Source organism: Phalacrocorax carbo, chromosome 27 (assembly GCF_963921805.1).
Source record: "Phalacrocorax carbo chromosome 27, bPhaCar2.1, whole genome shotgun sequence".
NCBI classification, from domain to species: domain Eukaryota; kingdom Metazoa; phylum Chordata; class Aves; order Suliformes; family Phalacrocoracidae; genus Phalacrocorax; species Phalacrocorax carbo.
The window spans coordinates 334,352-356,001 of NC_087539.1; the positions used below are offsets into that span (position 1 = coordinate 334,352).

At 60.0% G+C, this 21,650-nt stretch overlaps 1 protein-coding gene across 3 annotated transcripts in view; it reads right to left on the minus strand.

The window, feature by feature from the left end:
• Nucleotides 1–21,650, minus strand: part of LRP1 (LDL receptor related protein 1) — a 94,533-nt gene that overhangs the window by 13,971 nt on the left and 58,912 nt on the right. For 2 of the 3 annotated variants that reach the window (XM_064474347.1, XM_064474345.1), the window contains 38 exons: nt 21,308–21,505; nt 20,606–20,810; nt 20,277–20,441; nt 19,632–19,876; nt 19,170–19,301; nt 18,830–19,057; nt 18,479–18,653; nt 17,784–17,878; nt 17,384–17,533; nt 16,997–17,137; nt 16,552–16,680; nt 13,651–13,782; nt 13,264–13,398; nt 13,049–13,178; nt 12,333–12,459; nt 11,919–12,070; nt 11,622–11,746; nt 10,976–11,347; nt 9,522–9,711; nt 8,896–9,100; nt 8,477–8,669; nt 7,897–8,022; nt 7,668–7,796; nt 7,044–7,163; nt 6,219–6,332; nt 5,594–5,743; nt 5,176–5,310; nt 4,531–4,647; nt 4,164–4,292; nt 3,578–3,700; nt 2,986–3,126; nt 2,713–2,900; nt 2,269–2,452; nt 1,962–2,047; nt 1,472–1,591; nt 912–1,099; nt 455–660; nt 28–216 (listed from right to left, as the gene is read on the minus strand). In XM_064474347.1, the coding sequence (XP_064330417.1) occupies nt 28–216; nt 455–660; nt 912–1,099; nt 1,472–1,591; nt 1,962–2,047; nt 2,269–2,452; nt 2,713–2,900; nt 2,986–3,126; nt 3,578–3,700; nt 4,164–4,292; nt 4,531–4,647; nt 5,176–5,310; nt 5,594–5,743; nt 6,219–6,332; nt 7,044–7,163; nt 7,668–7,796; nt 7,897–8,022; nt 8,477–8,669; nt 8,896–9,100; nt 9,522–9,711; nt 10,976–11,347; nt 11,622–11,746; nt 11,919–12,070; nt 12,333–12,459; nt 13,049–13,178; nt 13,264–13,398; nt 13,651–13,782; nt 16,552–16,680; nt 16,997–17,137; nt 17,384–17,533; nt 17,784–17,878; nt 18,479–18,653; nt 18,830–19,057; nt 19,170–19,301; nt 19,632–19,876; nt 20,277–20,441; nt 20,606–20,810; nt 21,308–21,505 (6,069 nt within the window). The remainder of the gene's footprint in view (nt 1–27; nt 217–454; nt 661–911; nt 1,100–1,471; nt 1,592–1,961; nt 2,048–2,268; nt 2,453–2,712; nt 2,901–2,985; nt 3,127–3,577; nt 3,701–4,163; nt 4,293–4,530; nt 4,648–5,175; nt 5,311–5,593; nt 5,744–6,218; nt 6,333–7,043; nt 7,164–7,667; nt 7,797–7,896; nt 8,023–8,476; nt 8,670–8,895; nt 9,101–9,521; nt 9,712–10,975; nt 11,348–11,621; nt 11,747–11,918; nt 12,071–12,332; nt 12,460–13,048; nt 13,179–13,263; nt 13,399–13,650; nt 13,783–16,551; nt 16,681–16,996; nt 17,138–17,383; nt 17,534–17,783; nt 17,879–18,478; nt 18,654–18,829; nt 19,058–19,169; nt 19,302–19,631; nt 19,877–20,276; nt 20,442–20,605; nt 20,811–21,307; nt 21,506–21,650) is intronic. The other variant, XM_064474346.1, reaches the window with a different exon arrangement.

Genomic DNA, 21,650 nt, shown 5'->3' on the forward strand with positions numbered 1-21,650 from the left:
CCCCTTGGCCCTGGCCCCACGGCTCACCGTCAGGCTGGCGGTAGGGGTGGTAGATGTGGATGTCCATGGGGCGGTGTAGTGTGCTGATCAGCAGGGTCTTGTTGGCTCCTGTAGTCTTGTGGGCCCGGTTGATGGATTTGGTCTCCCAGTCAGTCCAGTAAATGAAATCCTCAAAGAGGGTGAGCGCAAAGATGTGTGGGATGTCCTGGCTCAGCACTGCAATGGGGAGCAGGTGGCTCAGCAAGGGGCTGCCCCAAGCCACTCCTCCCACAGCACAGCCTTTCTCCAGGGACAGCTCAGCCAGGGAACAAACCTCTTCCCGTGGTCAGAGGCACAAAGGAGCTGCCAGAGCTGGGGACCATACCTGGCAGCCATGGCGGCTGCTCCCACGACCGATCCAAAGCCCACACCCCACAAAGGCCTGGCAGCACCCCAGAAGCCCCAGCACTCTCACCCGTGTGCCGGTTGGAGCCGTCCAGGCTGGCGAACTCGATGTAGTCCTCCCGTGCATCGGCCCAATAGATCCGGCTGTTGATGTAGTCGAGGGTGAGGCCATTGGGCCAAGTTATCTTGGTGTCAACGATGACGCTGCGGTTGGTGCCATCCATGCCAATCTTCCCGATCAGGGAGTGGTCCCCCCAGTCCGTCCAGTACAGGTAACTGGGGGTGAAACAGAAGAGCAGAGGGAGGCTGAGTCCAGTCCAAGCCACAGCAGCGACCGTGCTCTGCCCGTTGCATGGCTAAACCAAGGCACCTGAGCATGTGGGTGCAGGGCAGGGAGAAGCAGCCAGGCATCCCGGAGGCAAGGAAGGAGGGTTCCATCCCATTTCCCAGCCTCCAGGACTGTGGCAGGGGGATCACCAGCCCCATCCCTGCATAGTGGGGAAGGTCCAGGATCCCCAGGCCCTCACCCATTCTGCACATCCACCACCAGTGCCCGGGGCTCACGCAGGCCCGAGTTCACCAGCACGGTGCGGTAGGCGCCGTTGAGCTTCGACACTTCAATGGTGTCCCGACCTTTGTCGCACCAGTACAGGTTGCCTCCCACCCAGTCCACAGCCAGCCCATCAGGGTTGCTGAGGCCAGTGCGGTGAAGAACCTGTTGAGAGAAAACAGAGGTGTTGGGGGCTGGACAGGGAGAACCAGATCCTGCCCTGGTCCCCCAGGGATATAACATCCCCCTTCCCTGGCACACTGCCCCTGCAGACGGTCCTGCCCAGCTCCCTTTCCTCACTCCTCTCTTCCCCCAACCCTCCTTCTCTACTTCTTTGGGGCAATGTGGACCCCAACTCTGACTGGGATGATGCTGCAAAACCTCCCCATAGCAACCTGGGCTGATGCCCTGAGCCCAGTGATGACTCTGCAGCAGGGTTTGTGCCCTCTTCCCCGGTGGTCCTGGTGCCAGTCTGGGCCCCCCAGGCAGCCTCTCTGTGCAGGCGGTGGGTGAGGACCAGCTGCCTCGGGCTCCTACCTGAACGTTGCTCCCATTGATGTGCATGCGACGGATCATGCTACCCTGTGTGGTGACATCTGTCCAGTAGATCATCTGTTCCCGATAGTCAAAATCCAGAGCCACTGCATTGTTCAGCCCCTGGGAGGAAGGGAGAAGTGTTGAAACAGCCTCACCTGATTGCACAGGGTCAGGAGGACTTTACAAAGACCACTGAGCCCCCAGCCTCGACTCCTGGTCCCTGCAGCAGAGAAATTAAAAGCACCTACAGACAACTGTTGTGCAGTCCCTACCTTATAAAGGTCTGCTACAAAAGAGCTACTGTTTACATGGGATCTCCTGTATACTCATAGTGAGAGTTGTTGTTTATACAGGATCTACCATCTGCCTGGGAAGCCAAGAGCCCGAACTCCCAGGCTGGCAGGTCTCCTGCCCTGCAGGGCCCTGCTTCAACCCTGAACCCCCAGCCACACAGGGCTGGTGCCCCTCCTGCTCCCAGCGCCCCCCGCACCTGCTTCAGCAGTGTGTAGTTGGAGCCATCCAGGTTGAGCTTCCTCAGGTAGTATCGGTTGGCAAAGATGAGGAAGGGCTCTTCATCTGCACAGGGAAACCATGAGACGTGTCAGGAAAACACCACTGGGATGTGGGCAGATCCCCTGCAGATCTGCCACCCTCCGTGCCCCACTGCTTCCCAGCTCTCCTTCGTGAGTCAGGTGCAGCTGCTTCACCTTGCGGAGCACCGAGACTGACTCCAATGCCAGCAGCATCCCACAGTTGCCAGAACATCCCTGCCTCTAAAGTCCACTCTTGGCTCTCACCTGTGACAGCTTTACAGCTGGTGGGGTTGTCAGGTTTGAGCTTGTAGCCCTCTATGCACAGGCACTTGTAACTCCCCAGAGTGTTGATGCACTTCTGGCTGCAGGGGTAGGTGGTGGAGCACTCGTCGATGTCAATACACGTCTTCCCGTCGTCCTTCAGCCGGAACCCGGGACGGCATCTACACTGCAGGAGGCAACCCGGAGCTGTTAGACATATCCAGGGCCTCCGTGCTGGGACATGACAGGCATCACCATGGGACAAGCGGGCTCAGGCTTGCAGATGCAAGAACAGCACACACAAGCACGGGCCAAAAGCGCCCATGTGCGCGTCCCTGGCCCAGCTGGCGCAGGTCTGAAGCACCCTCACACTAAGAGTGTCTGTAGAGGATGAAGGGCGCAGGAGAGCATCCCTGCAGTTGACCCTCCCAGCCTGCCAGCCCCTACCTTGTATCCGATCTTGAGGTCCTCGCACTCCTGAGAACAGCCGCTCAGCTTCTTGTTGAGACACTCGTTGATGAAGCAGTTGAGCTCGTCTGAGCCGTCCGTGCAGTCATTGTTGTTGTCGCAAAGCAGCGCCTCTGGGATGCACTTCCCGTTCTTGCAGAGGAAGAAGGAGTCGTTGCACTTGTTCTCTACAGCCGGGTGGAGAGGACGTGGCAGTTGTCAGTGCGAGGCAGCCGGGCAGCCCTGCTCCCCAGCCGCAGCCCTCGCAGGTACCTGGGCTGGTGCAGCGTGGGTTCTTGGGAGCCTCGTCTGAGTGGTCGTGGCAGTCGAACTCGCCGTCGCACTCCCACTGCCTGTTGCTGAGGCAGCGGCCGTTGGCGCAGCGGAACTCATGGGGGCCGCAGGTTGGGTACTCTGTGGGAGGGTGGCAGGCTCAGACGGCACAGTCCACCTCCCCAGGCTGTCTGGCAGCGACGGTGGAACCATGGCGGCTGGGATGCGTGGAGCTGTGGCACAGGTGCCCAAACCTCCCTGCAGCCTGCCTTGGGACAGGGCTGCACTGCAGGGGCCAAGGAGGCAGCACAGGTGGTTTTGGATCTCTCCCAACCTGCCCTGTGCCAGGGCGGCTGTCCTGCAGCGGGGCTGAGGGGGACAGCTCTCCTGCAGCTCTCCAGCACCGAACTCCCACTCCCTCTCCTGGTTCCCCCTCACCCTGCTCGCACATCAAACCCCTTCTGGATGATGAAGACCCCTCCAGGGTCCCGTCTCAAAGCCCAGAGACCCAGCATGGCTGCCAGCACCAGTGCTACAGGAAATATAGCCCTTGCTGTCCTCCTCCCCTCCCCCCCACCCCGCTGACACCCACCACACTCTGGGGACTCGTCTGAGCCATCGCCACAGTCGTCATCATGGTCGCAGACAAAGTGCTTGGGAATGCACTGACGGTTTCCGCACATGAACTCCCGCTCATCACACGTGTTGTTGTACACTGCAACGAGGCACTGCTGTCAGCCCCCCGCCAGACCACGTGCTCTCCTGCTTGCCCCCCAAGCCCTTTGTCTTCGGGTGCTGGGGACAAGCGCTGAGGCACAGCCCGGTCAGGGCAAGGACTCCCACTCCTTAGCCCCCAGCCTGAACCCAGGCTTGCACCCTCATTCTGTGGCTGTGAAGAGCACCCTGGCAATGTGGTGCCTTTGGTTATTGCTCCACGGGACGATGTTCCTTCTCTCCTCACAGCCAGGGAAAGGCACTCAGATGTCCCCATGTCCAGGGCTGCTGTGACCACAGCACTGCAGTTCCCCCCTGCAAGCCTGGCGGGGAAGTGGCCAGGACAAGGCATCCTGTCTGCTACCAGCAGGGACCTCGGGGAGTGGGGCTAGCCCCTCCAGGCACAGCACTCAGCTCCTCCCCAGCCCCTGGCCCCGTCATGCACCAGACCTCTGGGGACTCACAGCAGCCGGCAGCGAGGGTCTCGTCAGCTCCGTCTGCACAGTCCTTGTCTCCGTCACAGAGCCAGCGCTCCGGCACGCACACGTAGGTGCCTGGGCACTGGAAGGATCCTGTGCTGCAGGTGGTCAGCCCTGGGGAAGCAGGAAGGAGGACAGTCACTCTCACCACTGGAGAACTGGCACTCTTGGGCTATGTGCCCCCACATCTCAGGGGGATGCCACGATACAGAACCCAAGAGAGCAGCGAGGACCATGGCACAAGAAAGCAAGGGTGGGAGAAGGGATGGGCAGAGGCAGGAATACACAGAGATGGAGCAGCAGCACAGGCAGGGACTGAGAGAGGTCAGAGCAGGGGCTGGAGCAGACTCACGGCAGCGGCTGTCCTCATCAGAGCCATCGCCACAGTCGTCTGCCCCATCACACACCCAGAGCTTGGAGATGCAGCGGTGGTTGTTGCACTCAAACTGCACAGGGTAGCAGAACTTGTCTGGGAAAGGAGAGGAGGGGTCAGAGCTGGGGCAATGTTGGGGGAAGGACACGGCAGCAGAGCACAGCCAGGCTGGGCCAGCTCAAGGCCTGGAGCCCAGGGTGGTGCTGGGGCTACTGCTCACCCAGACCTGGCAGTGCCCACATGCCATGCTGATGGGCACTGCAGCTGTAGGACTGGTGTGGGATTCCCCACTGTGGAGCTGGGGAGGTTCCCCAGTTCCTGAGCACCGTTTCGGGTTTGTTCAGAAAAGTTGGAACTAAAAACATAACTCAAGTGAGCCTTAACTGGCCATCCTCAGAATGACCACGGACATTCGTGAATGTGCTGAGCAAACAAACACATAAGGACATTTCCATTGGTCACAGTTAAAAGTCCAAGCTTGTGGAATAAGCTTGGAGGGGGAAGAATCTGGAGTGTGAGCCTTGGCAAAGGGGTGTGAGAGAGGGGAGAGGGTCCTGCTTCCCCTTCAGCATGCTTGCACTTGCCACCCTGTGCTATCACCCTGGAGTCCCTTGCTCTCCCCACCCTGCCGCTCACTGCAGTGAGTCTCATCTTCTCCATTCTCGCAGTCATCCTCTTTGTCACAGGTCCAAGTCATGGGGATGCACCTCCCGCTTGGGCAGGCGAAGTAATTGGCTGGACACTTGGGCTTCCTCCCGCCTGGTTTGTGAAGGAAACGTCAGTGAGCATGGTGGTATGGATGTGCCCAACACAGACATGCCTGACTCCAAAGGATTCCTCCCCAAAAGCCCTGCCTGATCCTGCATCGATCAGCGCCCTGCAGCACCCTCCATGCAGGAGCTGCGCAAGCGAAGGACGATGCTCCCGGAGTGCAAAGCATCCACCGCCCAAACAGACCCCAAAGGGGAGCACCCAGCTACAGGGCTGTCGTGATGCCCCTGCTCTCCTAGGCCCGAGCCCCCTTTCCTCTCCCCGCTCTCACCTGGGCAGTTGCGCTCATCTGAGTAGTCTCCACAGTCATTCGCCCCGTCACACACCCAGCTTGGAGCATAGCACAGAGAGGTGTGTTCGCACTTCTGGAATGTGGTACCCTTCACCCCCAGCTTGAAATAGCTGCTGCAGTCGGTGGCAGCTGCAAGAAACCACACCAGGAGCCCAAGGTGGCGGATGCTGCTTGCTGGTGGCACAGCCCTTTGGTCCAGCTCCCACCGCACAGCAGGAGCCCTCACCCTGCTGCTGACAGCCCTTCCCTCCCCAGAGCAGCACCAAGCTGACTTTGCCCCACGTGTGCCCTGAGCTGCTGGGACCACTTTAAAGCACTTCTGACGCACTGTTGGGTGCTGAGGTGCCAAGCATGGCGCGGGGGGCTGCAGTGATTGCCTGGGGCTGCTTCCAGCAGGTGGGCTAACCTGGCCTGGCCTCTGCTGACAGGGTGGGAGCCAGGGCCCTTCTACCCCCCAGTCCAGCCCAAGTCCCAAAGATGGGAACAAAGTACAGGGCCCCAGGGCCCCACCCGCAGGCACAGAGGTCAGGAGCATCTCCAGAGCTACAGCAGGGCAGAACTAGGGAGGCAGCAGAAAACATGGGACAGCAGCTGGGGCACTCACTGCAGTTCATTTCATCTGAAGCATCCTCACAGTCGATGAACTGGTTACAGCGGCTCGAATTCCCAATGCAACTCCCATCTCGGCAGCGAAACTCAGTAGCAGCACAGCTGGTTTCTGCAAAGGGGAAGCCCCCAGAGCGGATGAGGCTGGGCTGGGGGACCCAGCATGTACAGCCACACCACGGCCCCCACTTGCATTGTGGGCGTGCACGCACGCACATACACCCGCTGCCCAGCACAGCTATGGACCGTCTGACCCTGCACCCCCAGCTCCGGGCCCCTCCTGGCTGGGACCTGGTGCCTCTCTGGCTCACGCACTCTGCCCACCAGCCTGAGCTCGTCTCCCGAGCTGGCCTGTCACTAGCAGGCCTGGATGGGCTCAGGGAAGCTCCTGACCTTTCCTGTCAGTTCTGAACCAAGCAGACAGATTCCTGCAGCCCTGCAGCTCTGAAGGGGTGCTGCCCTGGGGATGCTCAGGCGCCTTTTTCTCAGGAGCACAGGAGCCATGAGGAGCAGCGACACTGCGCCTCGCCATCGCCTTGTGCTCCTCCTGGGTGTCAAACGACTGTACTCGGGAGACTCTGGGTGCTGCAGGGCCGGGCTCGGGAGTTCTTCCTCCCAGCTCTCAGGGAGTGAGTGAGATTTACAAAGTGGTCTGTGGCACAAGCAGCACGAGTAGGATTTAGACCTTGACTCTCCGTTAAGCCCTGGCTCTGCTCTGATCCTGTCAAGCTGAAGGTAACTCTTTCCCAAAGCTTCTGTCCCTGTCCCAGACAGCTGACTGAGCCCTGGCAAGGGCTGGCCAGGAGCCAGACAGCCTGCTTACTGTTACATGGCACTTCGTCCGAGTTGTCCCCGCAGTCATCCACACCATTGCACCAGTAGCGGCTGGCGATGCAGCGCCCGTTCATGCAGTGCAGGTAACCCTTCTTGCACTTGCGGCTGCCTGCGAGGGAGGAGGAGGTGAGCATGAAGGGAGGGCCGGCGCCCCCAGGTGTTTCAGCTCCTCAGGGACCCTTCAAGCAGGGGAAGAAACTACACAGGCAGGATTATGAAACAGGCTCCCTTCTGCTGTGCTGGCAATGTCACAGGGTTAAGCTCAACCTTTGCCCAGCAGAGACCCCTCCTGGCAGAGGAGCAAGGGTTGGTGTTAGAGGGAGGGTGCTGCAGACCCCACACCAGGTTGGCTCAAGGTGTCCAGCCTGCCCCACAAAATTGGAAAAGGTCTGGAGCCCTTAAAGCCTGGCCTGGGCTGGGCTGGGCTGGGCTGGGCCCATCTCTTGGAGGGCAAGAGGGACTGCAAGCACTTGAGGGACTGCAAGCACTTGAGGGACGTGAGAAGACAACCAGGAATCCTGGCTCCCTTTGCTGACAGCTTGAGCAGGGTGCCTGTGCATGCCAGGGGGTACGTGTCTGTGTTTCAGCAAAGCAGCAAGAGGAGGAACCTTACTGCAGTAGGACTGCTTCTCATCTGACTTGTCCTTGCAGTGGACCACACCGTCACAGGTCCGGCTGAAGTCAATGCAGTCGCCGTTCCCACACTCAAACTCATCGTGCATGTTGCAGGTGGAATTCAGGGCTGGGGAGGGCGCGGGGAATGTCAGCTCTGCCAGGCTGAGACCAGCCTCTCCTCCTCCCCGTCCCATCCCCATCAGCTCCCACTTCCACCTCCCCTCCACCTTTGCAGGTGAAATCCTCCTGCAGGATGCGCTCGCCACGGCAGGAGCAGTTGACGTGTCCTTTGGGTGTGAGCAGGCAGAGATCCTGACAGCCACCATTGTTCACCCTGCACGGGGACAGCTCACCTAGGAGAGACGGAGAACAGTCACACCAGCCACAGTCTCAGCAGTCCCTTCCCCCTTGTCCTCCCTGCTGGGGGGAGGAACAGTAAGGGTTTCTCCCCAAGCTCTTCAGATGGGGCTGTGGATGATGCATGGGGTTGGGGACATCCAGTCTCCCCAGATCTTGGAAGGAGGATGCCCTGGGAAGAGCACAAATGGGGCAAATTCTCTCTCTCTTCAGCCTGCACAGGGTTTGGAGATGGGCAGGCCCTGGGGTGAGGGTCTCGAAGGGGTGATGACAGGCCAGGAAGGATGGTGAGATGGGTTCACCCTTCCCCTGGCCTGCAGATGGGGTGGAAGAGCAGCACTGTCTGGCAGGGGGCTGAGCCGCCTGAGAGAGGGGGCAGAGGTCTGGTAGAGGCAGGGGAGCAGGGGCCCATGGTGGCGAGGCCGTGGGCGATGGGTGGGGTGTCCTTACAGCTGTCGGTGTCGTTGGCCACAGCAATGATGCCCATGGGCTGCTGGGGGATGTCAACACGCAGAAGCTTCATGTCAGTGCCCACATACTTGTTGGCTCGTTGCACAGCTCTGCGCACCCAGTCCGTCCAGAAGATGTAATCGCCGTAGACAGCCAGGCCGAAGGGGTGCACAGGCTCTGATTTCAGGATCACCTGCCAGACATTGGCAAACCGTAAGCATGAGGGAACCTGGCTGTGGGACGCAGCCCCCAGCAGGACCCCAGATGCAGCCTGTCCCCATGTGTCTGCCCCGGTGGAAGGCCTGACTTCCCCTGTGCCCCAGGAACAGCTCTGCTTTCCTCTGACAACGTGCCAGCCTGTTTCGACACTCGCCACTCTCCTCCCCCATCTCTGCTGCTGGGGCCAGGTCTGGACTCACGTGGCGGTGGGAGCCATCGTATTCACAACGTTCAATTTTGTCCAGTGTGGCGTCAGAGAAGTAGATCTTCTCTGCCTTGTGGTCAATGGCCAGCCCATTGGGTGTCCGTATGTCCTGGTCAATGATGATGAGGACATTGGCTCCAGAGAGGGTGGCACGCATGATGCTGGGGTGCTGCTCATTCCAGTTGGTCCAGAACATCAGGCTGGAAGGGAAGAGACACATGATGCCTTTGCAACCCCAGCTCTCTGCCACGTATGTGTTGGCTCAGCCCACCCCTCTGATGCTGTGGGGCTTCCAAGGACTTTGGGGTGGCTGTGACATTGTCCCCCCATAAAAAGGGGTGGGATGGGGATGAATGAGGCCACTGCAGCCAGCTGGGAAATGTGGTACCCCATGGTACCAGCCGGCCAGAGAAGGGGATGGGACGGGGTTTCTGTCTTTGCTTTGGGGTGCTGAAGGATGTGTGGGGAGGTGGGGCTCAGGGCCTTTCCTCCCTGGGGTCCAATACTCTCTGTGCTGGGAACCAGTGCTTCCTGCCCAGTGGAGGGGTGTCCACCTGGATGCTTGCCATGGGACCATGTGGACCCCTGGGCAGACTGGCTGGAGCACCGATGGCCACTCACTTCTGGCACTCGTCCAGCACAAAGGCCCTGGGGTGATCGTCCCCCGACATGGTGATCACTGTCTCCCTCTCGAAAGCCCCCAGGCGGCTCTGGTCCACGGTGTGGCGAGTGATGGTGGAGGTGGTGTAGCTTGTCCAGTACAGCGTGTCCCAGCCGCGGTGGTATGCCAGCCCCTCCACCGAGCCCACGTCTGCAGGAGGGGAGGACAGGCAAGGGTTGTGTCCAGCCCACGCTCCTGCAAGGCTGCCCAGCTCGCTCCACACAGCCAGTGCTGACTGTGATGTTTGGACGCAGCTTCTTGGGCAGCCTGAAGTTACTGCTTTTAATTACACCCCCAAGAAAAATCTCCCAGAGGCTCAGTCTGCTTGCTAGCGCAGTGCCAACGCGGCGGCACCTGAGGAGACTCAGCAGGGCTGGGCTGGTGTCTGTGCAAACAGGTGAGCTGAGACCCCAGGATAGTTCAGGGGCCTCCTGGGCCAGACCTCTGCTACCAACCAGGTAATGACACTTCCTTGCAGGAAGCCTAAGTGATGTTCACCTACGATGAAACTAGGACTTGAACTTGGCTTTTAAGCTCACGCTCTGATCACCTCCCCTGCACTGGCCAGGTCTTGCTCCAGGTCCTGCTGTCCCTGCAGCAGTAGCGCTGGCAAGGGAAGGATCTCTCTGCCAGGGGAGAGCTGAGGCCCAGAGGGCCAAAGTGACAAGATGAAGTCTCCTGGCTGACCAGGAAGACCTTCCCTTCAGCTTTCAGGCCAGGAACTTGAACTATACACCCATCCTGCCTCCCTCGTTAACAATCAGCAAAAGGTTTAATGAACCGGCCATGAGAGGTGGCTGCTGCTCTCCTGATCTCAGTGGGAACAGCTGCCCAAAGTGCCAAATGTAAATACACTCATTAGCGAGCACATCTATAACCCTTGCTGGAGGTGCTCCCTAGTGACACAGAGCAACAGATGTGGTCTTTTCAACTGCTGTAGGACCCAATAAAATGAACCAAGTGCAAACCAAGGGCTGGAGGTGAAGACAGGGCCAGGCATGGCAAGGTTTGCTCAGGCCCAATAGGTCTGTCTTGGAAGTCAAATGCAAACACAGAGCAAATGCAAACACGGTTTGCTGCAGTGCCTTGTTTCTAGAGCAATGCATACCCCCATGCATGCCCGAGCCTTGTGATACACCCTCCTTGCCATAAGAAGCTCTGCAGACTGCTCCTGACACTTGTGTCCTCTACCACAGGCTGCTGCCTTCTCCAGAGGCTCTGGTAAAAAGCTCGCATCTGAACCCTTAACAGCTGCCGCTCAAAACGCCTCTCAAAAACACCAAAAAATGAGAACTGAGAGAAGGAAAAAAGCATTTGGGTGAGGAAGGAGGGCAGTCAGGAAGAGGTGGCAGGGGAGAACAGGGAAGAGGGGTCTGAGGGCAGATGCATGCAGAGGGAGCCCTGTGACACTCACTCTCTACAATGGTCTTGCGCCCTGTGCCGTCATCATTGATCTGCTGAATGTTGCCGAAGTGGATGTCACTGTAGAATATGCGGTTGCTGCCCTTGGAGCCGTAGCCGTAGTCAAAGGCCAGCGCAATGACATTCTTCATGTGCTCCGCATCCTCGAAGGGCTTGATGGGTGCGTTGAGGTTGTTCTCGTCTGACAGGTGGATGCTCTTGAGGATGGTGCGCTCCGAATACAGCAGGTAGCCGTCATAGTCCCGGCAGCTCACCCCGTCCTCGGACAGCATGCCGTGGGCGCAGGCGCACGTCCTCTGCCCGTTGCCCCGGAACAGGCAGAGTTGCTGGCAGCCCCCGTTGCTCTGGGCACAGATGTTGGTGCCTGGGGAGAAAAGGGGGGATTGTCTGAGGGACTGGGCAGGCTCTGTGTAGCAGGATGCTCCTGCTCAGCTGCTTTTCACCTCTCCCTGCTCCCAAAGGAAGTGGGTGAAGAAATGGGCTCAGCCCATGGTGTTACACCGTTCTGGATGAGGACACAGTGGCCTGTTTGTTTCCATCCCCCTCCCCACATCTGCCTGCCACGGGAGCCCAGCCTGGGTGGCTGTTGGCGCTCGGCAGCACCGCACAAGGGGCTGACACCCTGCTCCTAGACGCACCCTTTTGCCTGGCCCGGTTGAAGACTTTGATGTCCTTGAGCTGCACGCCGATCCCTGTCCGCAGGGACACTGACTCAGTGGCGTTGTCCTTGTTGCCTCTTTTGATGGAGCCATTCGCGTGAGTCCTGAGAAAGGACAGAGTCACTGAGCAACTGACGTGGGGCCCACCCCAGCAGCACACTGCAGCAGGACCCAGCTCTGTCACCTTCCTCACAGCACCCGCCAGCTCCCGCCACCCTCCTGCACAGTGGGAATGCAGGGCACCCCCAGAACTGCCGGACTCCTCAGGCACTGTACCTATCGCTCCAGTAAATGTACTCCTCAAAGACTGACACCGAGAACATGTCCATGTTGTTGCTGGACAGGACGACCTCTCGGTTTTCACCCGTCTCCAGGTTGATTCGTTCAATCTTGTCTGTCCGGGCATCACACCAGTAAAGCTTCCCATCCTGAGGCAATGAGAAAGCATCCCAGTCAGCAACGGAGCAGCGCACTGGGGTGGCATTAAGGCACCCTCTGTACCTCCCACCACATCCAGCAGGAGGTCCCAGGGTGCTGCAGAAGACTACCACCCTGGGCAACCCTCCCTGCACTGGAGAGGAGACTCCAGGGGCCTGGGGAGGGCAGCCATGTCCCCAGAGGCCCCACCAGCAGCGGCACAGCTGCAGGGACCCTTGGGACTGGCACTGTCCTCCCAGCTGGCGGCTGTACCTCGTAGTCGACGGATATCCCATTGGGCCAACTGATGCTGACGTTCACCAGCACCATCCGCTCAGTCCCATCCAGGCGTGACCGCTCGATGCGGGGGTATTGCCCCCACTCTGTCCAGAACAGGTACCTGCAGGGGACAGCAGTGATGTGACCATGGGGCTGGCCAGAAGCAGCATCCTCGGGCCCTTTGGCCATCGGAGCAACGGACAAACACCTCTCCCTCTCACCCCTCCACGCCCGGGCCTCGGTCCAGACCCCTCCTGATCTGCCAGCCTCCTGGCCGCCTCATCCTTGCAGACCACGCTGCAGCTGGGGAAAGGAGCACTGCACCGCCGCTGGATGCAGCCCAGAAAGCCTGTGTGCCACGCACGGGAGGTGCTGTTCTCCGTCCTTCCCCAGATCCAAATAACTCTCCTCTCCCTGTGATTGTCCAAAGCTGGAGCTGGTCTGGGGAGGCTCCGCTTGGATTTTCTGTGGTGCTGGCACCCATGAGGTCACGGGGAGCTCCCAGGAAGCTCAGCCCATCAGCGAAAGGGTGGTTAAACCCAGCTGGTTTGGACACCGAGGGCCTGTCCCTTGGTGTGGCAGGAGACCTATGAATCCTTCTCTACTGCAAGCAAACTGCACAGTTCTGCTGGGAGAGTGCCAGGGGTCTCCGGTACGTGCCCACCCCCCAGCTGATGGCCCTCTCCAGGAAGCTTCGTGCAGTGTCTCACCCCTTCTCTGGATGGACTGTGATGGCCCGAGGCTTGTCCAGCCCCTGCGAGATGACCACGTAGCGGAAGGACCCATTCAGCCTGGCCACCTCGATGACGTCGAAGCCCTGGTCCGTCCAGTAGATGTTTCCTGCAGAGAGGGTACAGTGAACACCTGCATGAGCCCCACTCCCCAACCGCCCACCGGCTCCTCCCTGCTCCACAGCGCATCTCACCAGCAATCCAGTCCACGGCGATGCCTTCTACCCGGCCAATGCCATTGGTGACCACGTCCTCCCGCCACGTCTGGTCCCGCTTGGCCCGGCTAATGGTGCTCAGACCCATGTCCACCCAGTAAATGGTGTCGTTCTCTGAGAGGTGCCAGGCAGGAGAGTGGGTGTCAATGACTGCCTCTGGGTCACCCCAAGGGTGGCACAGACCCAGGCTGAGCCGCACCCCCAGGCCTTGGTATGGGGACCTGAAACCCTCCCGCACCCGGAGCTGCCAAGGGGAGATGTTCTAGGCCAGAGCACTGCCAAAGGAGGGTCTGGTGATGGTCCTCCTTGCACTCCTCCTCCCCGACCTCTCCAGCCCTGCTGTCCTGCTCCCAGCCCCCATGTCACCTGCGTGGAAGTCGATCCCCACGGCCAGGGACGTCCCCGACACAGGCACGAGAGCATCCGACTTGTCGTTGGGATCCAGGGGAATGCCACGGATCCCCTCGTGGACCGAATACAGGAGGAAGGAGCCAACACCTGCGACACAGATGGGGGGACAGTCAGACGCATCCCACAGGCCAGACACTGTCCCTTCAACGGATAGCCACAACTCATGGAAAACTGTGACGGCAGCTCCATGGAGGAGCACAAGCCCGGCAGGGCTGGTGGGAGGGCTTGACCCTGTCATGACAGCAGCACGATGAGTCCCCAGCCCTGGCAGACAGCCCAGGACAACAGAGAGACAGGGAGGGCAGGGTCGAACCGTGCTGGCTGGACCTGCCAGCAGGCTGTGCGGCTGTCTGAAGCATCCCCACACAGGCAGCCCCTACGCCCACCTCCTGGCTGACTCCGAGGCTGACGCATGTGAGACGTGGGCTGGAAGTGCAAGCAGCAGTTCTGCAGGCAGGTGGCGGGGGAGGCAGTCCTGCTGGACACCAAGCGCCTGATCCTGCCGACAGCGCTGTGGTCGGCGGGTGACGTGTTTGCATGGGCAGCGTGCATATGGCACGCTTCGAAAGCTTTGCAGCACCGTGGTTCCTCATGGAGGGAGGGATGCCCCTGCTTCACTTGGGTCCCCACGCAGGAGGGGACTAACCAGGATGAACATAAGGAGAAAACTCTTTTTGACATTGACACTGTCACACACGACATCCTTGTCTCTCAACTGGAGAGCCCTGGATTTGATGGATGGACCATCCAGCCAATTCCTTATCCACCGAGTGGTGGCAATTAAAAGAGTTGCAGTCAACGGCTCAACGTCCAAGCAGAGACCAGTGACAAGTTGTGCTCCTTGGGGGTCAGCATTGGGACTGACATTAACATCTTTGCTGGCAACAGGGACAGTGAGATTGAGTGCACCCTCAGCAAGCCTGCCAACGACACCAAGGTGTGTGGTGCGGTCAACACGCTGGAGGGAAGGGATGCCATCCAGAGGGACCTTGACAGACTTGAGAGGCGGGCCCATGTGAACCTCACGAAGTTCAACAAGGCCAAGTGCAAGGTCCTGCACATGGGTTGGGGCAATCCCAAGCACAAATGCAGGGTGGGCAGAGAATGGACTGAGAGCAGCTCTGAGAAGGACTTGGGGATGTTGGTTGATGAGAAGCTCAACATGACCTGGCAATGTGCACTTGCAGCCCAGAAAGCCGACCACGTCCTGGGCTGCATCAAAAGAAGCATGACCAGCAGGTCGAGGGAGGTGATTCTCTTCCTCTACTCCACTCTTGTGAGACCCCACCTGGAGTTCAGCTTTGGGGCTCCCAACATAAGAAGGACATGGACCTGTTGGATTGAGTCTAGAGGAGGACCACAAAGATGATCAGAGGGCTGGAACACCTCTCCTACAAAGTCAGGCTGAGAGAGTTGGGGTTATTCAGCCTGGAGAAGAGAAGGCTCTGGGGAGACCTTATAGCAGCCTTCCAGTACCTGAAGGGGGTCTACAAGAAAGCTGGAGAGGGCCTTTTTACAAGGGCTTGTAGTGATACGACAAGGGGTGATGGCTTTAAACTGAAAGAGGGTAGATTTAGGTTTAGGATATAAGGAAGAAGTTCTTCATTATGAGGGTGGTGAGGCATTGGAACGGGTTGCCCAGAGAAACTGTGGGTACCTCATCCCTAGAAGTGTTCAAGGCCAGGTTGGATGGCTCTTTGGGCAACCTGGTCTGGTGGAAAGGGTCCTTGCCCATGGCAGGAGCATTGGAACTAGATGATCTTTAAGGTCCCCTTCCAATCCAACCCATCTTATGATTATATGATTCTATTACCTCCTCTGTGATCAGGATGGGATGGCTTTCACTGCCACACTGCGCACAGGAAGGAATGGCAAACATTGCGGAAAGAGGGCAGGGAACAACCCACTCTAAACCGCGCATGGACATAGTCAGGGACAAGGTTTCTGATGGCTGGGGCAGGAACCTGGGGAACAGCTGCAAGGCCCTTCCCTGCTTGGTTCTGTGAAGGGGCTGTGTGCCGGCAGGTCCTGCCTGCTGCAAGCCCTGGAGTAGCCTGTGCAGGGGGTCCCGGCCCATGCCAGGGCACAGGGGAGGCACGAATGAGGCCTCTTTCCAGAGCTGCCTCCACTCCCAGGCACTGGCAAAGGCTCTGCACCGCATCTGGGTCAGGGCAGCGCTTGTTATTCAGTCCCTGCCCTGACCCAGATGGTGCAGCAGCTCTGCCAACACCCTCCAAAAACACCAAGACCATTTTGCACGCAGCCTTTGAGAGGCCCTGGCAATGACCAGGGAGCGAGGGGCTCTTCCCTCCGGAGGGAGATGGAGGCAAACCAGGAAGGGACTGCAGATCTGCAGCGCAAAGGCTGCGCTGGCTGCCCAGCCCCATTCCCTGTGATTGTGGTGAGTCAGTGACCCAAACCTGCTACGGACAGCAAGGGTTTCACCCCACCTTTGAGGGCTCCCACCACGCAGTCCTGCTCCCCTCCTCCCACTAAACCCAGCGCCCTCAGTGCCCAGGCAGTGTGCTGCCCACACTCATCACTGCCAGCCCCTTGCAGGGACAGCCCACGCAAGGGTCTCACTGTGGCCCGAGCCCACAGGCCCTCCCCCAAGCCCCTCCAGCATCCCTCTGCAGCATGGCTGGGTGCAGGGCAGCGTGAGGCAGCCCGCACGTAGCCAGAGCGAGCAGTTACCAGCCCCCTGCACGCCGCGGTGGCACACAGGCCCTGCTCGGCTGCGCAGCACCATGCCGCGCCGGCGGAGCTGCAGCATGCAGCAGGCATGGCTGGGGGCGGCTGCAGGGTGTCTGCTCTGAGGGAGTAGTTCAGGAGAGGGGATGGGACAGGGCTGCTCACCTTCGCAGGACTGCTGCCCGCTCTTCAGGCTGTAGCCCGCGGTGCACATGCAGGACCGGGATGTCTCGGAAGTGGGGAGACAGAGCTGCGAGCAGTCGCCATTATTTAGGCTGCAGGGGTTGGTTCCGGCTGCAATGGAGAGAAGACGGGGTGAGGGGCAGCCGGGGGCCGGGGCACACCTGCCGGGGCTGCGGGCACCTCGGCAGACGCTGCGGCAGCCAGGGCCAGCGCTGCTCGGGGCAGCCGCACAAGACGCGGGCGCTCTGCGCCAGCGGGCAGGGATCTGTCACAAGGACAAGAGCCAGGCTTGGGCCAGCAAGAGGGAACAGGGTCAGCTGGCCACCTGGCCACCATGAGCCAGACTCCAGCCCTGCTGGCATGCCGGTGGAGCGGACGAGCCACTGCCCAGCCCTGTAGGGTCTCTGCCGCGGGACCATGCGCTCACCTTGCTGGATGCTCTCGTCGTACACCTTCATGTGCATCACCAGCGTGGTGCTGTTGCGCAGCACTGTCACCTCCGACCCATCCTTCTTGTTGCAGGTGCCCATCCTCTCAGAGGCCTGGTCAGCCCACCACAGCTTGTTGCCTGGGAGGAGAAGGCAGGAACATGCAGCAGCTTTCCCCATCCCCTCCCGCCCCAGCAGCAAAGAGCAGTGGCTCCACACAGATTTACATGTGATGGCCTGAAAAAAGGGGTCTGAGCTCAGCCTTTGGTGGAGAAGCATCCCCTCCACAGCTGCTAGAGGTGGCGATGAGCAGTCTGCGTTTGGGCCGGGCGAGGAGAAAGGGAAAGGGCTTCACCGACTGCCCCCATCACCCTGCCAGCTCTCACCCATGATGGCCAGGGCGGTCGCCTTGCTCAGCTGACTCTTCACAGACTCAATCACCTCCAGGTTGCTGCCATCCAGGTTGCATCTGTTGATGGTGCCATTGCCAGAGCTGATCCAGTAGAGCTTGCTCTCTGGATAGTCAATGGTCAGGCCTGGAAAGCAAGGGACCATCGGTATACAGGCAGCATGCAGAGACTGTCGCCATCTGTGAGGTGCGATGGGACCGGCACAGAGGATGGGGTGATGGAGAGAATGGGTGCGCGAGGTTGGGGTGACCCGGCACAAACCAGCTGTCAGCCCCCTGGGGAGCCGGGGCTGCCAGAGTGGGGACTTGCCCTAAAAGGGCCAGCAATGGTGCTGCAAGGCAGGGTGGTACCGGGGGGTGTGGGGGGGGGTCCGTACCAACAGGCCCTTTCTGGTTGGTGAAGAGGAGAGTGCGGTTGCTGCCATCCATGTTGGCCACGCTGATGTTGTCCCCGTCTGTCCAGTAGAGCTTCCTGCACAAGTGAGGGGACACTGAGCATGACAGCTCCAACAGCCCCATGGAGATGGCCCACACGCAGCTCTGCTGCTCTCCCAGCCCACCCAGGCTCCACCAGCCCCCGCCACCCCAGCCTGCCCTCCAGGCTCCTGCTCTCCAGGCTGAGGCCAGCCCTGTGCCAACCCCTCTCGCTGCGCAGCCTGGGCAGCCCGACGGCCTCCCCACCTCTGGCGTCGGGACCCAGGAAGCGGTTTGGTGCTTGCAAGCACTTGCGAAGCCCTGACTAGCAAAGCCCCGTGTACACACAGACTGGCACACGCTCACGGATACACACTAATCCACAGCCTGTTCTCCTTCACGCACACGTGTGTACGGAAACACAGCCTGCTGCATTGCACGTGCCCACAGACACACGCCTCCTGAGCTGCGGCCCTGTCTCCTCTCACACACCTCCTACACGCGCTGACACATAGGGAGAGCAACCTGTTCTCTCCTCCACCATGTAGGTGCACTGTCACGCGCACGCACACGTGTGCCTGCACGTACACCTCCTCCTCCTTCAACACTCCTGGCCAGACCCCAAGCGTGCTGGCACCGTGTCCCGCCAGGGACTTACCCCTGGAGAGGGTGAACCACCAGGCAGTGAGGCTTGTCCAGCCCCTGGATCACTGCGTTCTTGAAGGAGCCGTCCAGACGGGCCACGTTGATCTGCTTCTTGTTGGCATCGTAGCTGGTCCAGAAGAGGTTTCTGGAAACCCAATCCACAGAGAGGCCGTGAGCGTTGGGCAGGTCTGAAAGGGAACGGAGAAGGGAGACTTGTTAGTTATGAGAACAGGGCTGGGATGATACTCAGATGAAAAGGAAGGGCCACTCTCATGGAGCTGAAGCCTCTGGAGGGCTGGCTGCTCTGCCCTGCTCCAGGACCTGATGGGAGCAGCCATGCAGGGTGATGCTCCGACACACCCACCTGCAGAGACGACGGTCTCCACACCGGTGCCGTTGATGAAGGCTCTCTTGATGGTCTGGGTGCGGACATCAGACCAGTAAATGCGCTGCTCCAGGGCGTCGTAGTCCACCACTGTGACGTTGTCGATGTCGGGCACCGTGAAGGAGATTATGTAGTTGTAGTAGGGGTTGTCAATGTCCACGCCCCGGATCTCCATCTGCCGCGCGTATAGCAGGAACTTCTTAAACTCTGGGGAGAAGGACAAGAAGGGCAGTTGTGGGACCCCAGCCTGGTCTGCAGAGCTGGCTCCAAAGCACCCACTCGTCCTCCCCATCCTGGGGTGGCCTGGGCAGATCCCTACCATAGCAGGTCATGTTGTCCTTGTCCAGCTTCATGAGGTGGGGGCAGGCACAGGACAATGTGCGGTTGTAGTTGATGAGGCAGAGGTGGGAACATGGCCCTTTGCCCCCGTTGGCTTCACATGGATTAGGAGCTGCAAAGGGGATGAGACTTAGTGATGTCCCTGCTCCAGGGGACACACACCCAAGAAGCCCCAAAGAGCTGCAGACCTCCCAGACCCTGCCTGCCCCATTGAGGAGCTCTCACCCATCAGCCTCATCACCCCAGAACACTTCTTTGCTGGGTGGCCGGAGCCATAGAGGAGGCCTCTGGCTCAGCAGAGGGTAAGAAGGGGCAGCTACAGGGGCGGGAGCAGCTCCCACATGATGCTCGAGTGGGTGTGGGCGCACACCGAGTGCCAACACCATCTCCCCGCTGTGCCCCTCCGGCCCTGTCCCAGCGCCTCCGCTTCCCCAGGCCTCACCCAGGGGCTGCCGGGAGGGGTGATACACCTGCAGGTCAAAAGGCTGCGTGTTGGTCCTCTGCACCACTGTCACGTTGTGCCCTGTCCACTTGTTGGCCTTGGCCAGCGTGTTGGTGCGCCAGTCGGTCCAGTAGACCTCACCCCCGTACAGGGTGACGGCAAAGGGATGCGACAGGTACTCGTGCCCCCGCAGAACCTCGATGTGCCCTGTCCCATCGTACAGGGCTGAGTAGATGGCGTCTGACCTGTGCCCGGCAAGACAGGGGGTGAGAGCTGGAAGATGCCGGGCAAGGGGTACCAGGCACAGGCAACGGCCAGGTCTTTAACCCAACAGCAACAACCCACAGGGTCTAAGCAGCCAGCCGCCTCTGCTCTGCTTAATGCTGCAGAGGAGGACAACTGCTGATTTACACCAGGGATCAGAGTCCCTGCAGAGGAGAAAACCCAGAGCAAAGGCTGGAATGTGCTGCAGACACAAACAGACCCCACAGAGCAAAGGCTTTCGCTCCCAGCCCAGCAGTCAAATGGCAGAACAACACAGGCGCGAGGGGGAAAGTGCCAGAGCTGGGAGGGACGGGGATGGCAGGGGTCCAGAGGGGACAGGGTGGGGGAGGTGTGGGGCAGAGATGGGTGTCTCGGTCCTACCTGGCATCGATCCAGAGGATGCGCTTCTCCAGATAGTCAACGGTGAGCCCGTTGGGCCAGCCCCCCGAGCCTGTCTCCTTGTGGATGGTGCGCCGGCCCGCACCGCTCATGGAGGCGGCCTCGATGCGGGGCAGGCTGGCGTCCCAGTCTGTCCAGAAGAGGATCCTGCGAGTGACAGCGAGCGGGGATGGTCAGTACAGGGACACTGAACTCTCCCTCCTGAATCAGCAGCGGGGTGTGTGCCCAGACAGGAGCCCACGGCCTGGTCCCCCCGCAAGGTCCCAAAGGTGTGACTGTGTCCTGGTGACCAACGCCCCCTCATGCCTTACCCATAGCGGGGGTCCAGGGCAATGGCGCGGGGGTGTTCAATGTCCCCGGCCAGCAGTGTGGTTCGCATGGTGCCGTCCAGCTTGGCCACCTCGATCTGGTCCAGGTTGCTCTCTACCCAGTAGATGTTGCCAGCGATCCAGTCCACAGCCAGCCCCTCGGGGGTGGCCAGCCCATACTGAATCACCACCTCAAAGCTGGTCAGAGCTGTGGGGCACAGCGCCGGGAGGGCTCAGGCTGGTGCCTCTTCCCTGGCCCACCCGCCACCATCACACCCCAGTCCTGACCAGCTCCACCTGGCTCGACTGGGGTCGATGTTGGGGGGATGCTTCTTCCCCAAATGGGGCTTGAACCCGAAAGGGCTCACCCCATGTCCGTGGCCCTAGCACGGGGCTCTTGCTGCTGCTCTGTGGGTGCCCCCTCCCACATCTCTGCAGCACTGACGGGAAGAGGGCCTGGCTTTGTGCTCCCAGCTGCTGGGCTGCAATTACCATTAGGGAAGTGCTGGGAATGCTAATTAACTCCTACATAATGAGCAACTTTGGAGAGCAAAATAGGATTGCTACAGGGGCTGTGGGCTCCAGCGGCTGCACCACTGCAGGGTGGCAAGGAGTCACTGCCAGCACCCTATCCCAGAACCACACCCCTGCTTCCGCACCCATCTGGCCCCCACCAACTTGCTCCATGCCCCCAGGGTTACATACCCCCATTCTCAAGCAGCTTTCCCCTGTAGATTTTGTCCTCCACCACATCGGTCCAGTACAGAGAGCTCTGGTTGAGGTGGAAGTCCAAGGCGATAGTGTTGCGCAGCCCAGGGACCAGGACGCTGTAGTCACCCCGGTGCAGGTCAATGCGGCGGATCTCGTGGCGATTGGAGAATATGATGAATGGCTTGAAGGGGTCTGGGGAAAGCAGAGCAGGGTCAAAAGAGGGGCGTGGACAAGGCAGGGTGAAGGTGTCTCTGGCTCCTGGCCCTGGCCCCAGCTACGGGACCACCCACGCCCCTGCACTGTAAAAGGGCTGCTTGTACCAGATGAGGACAGCAAG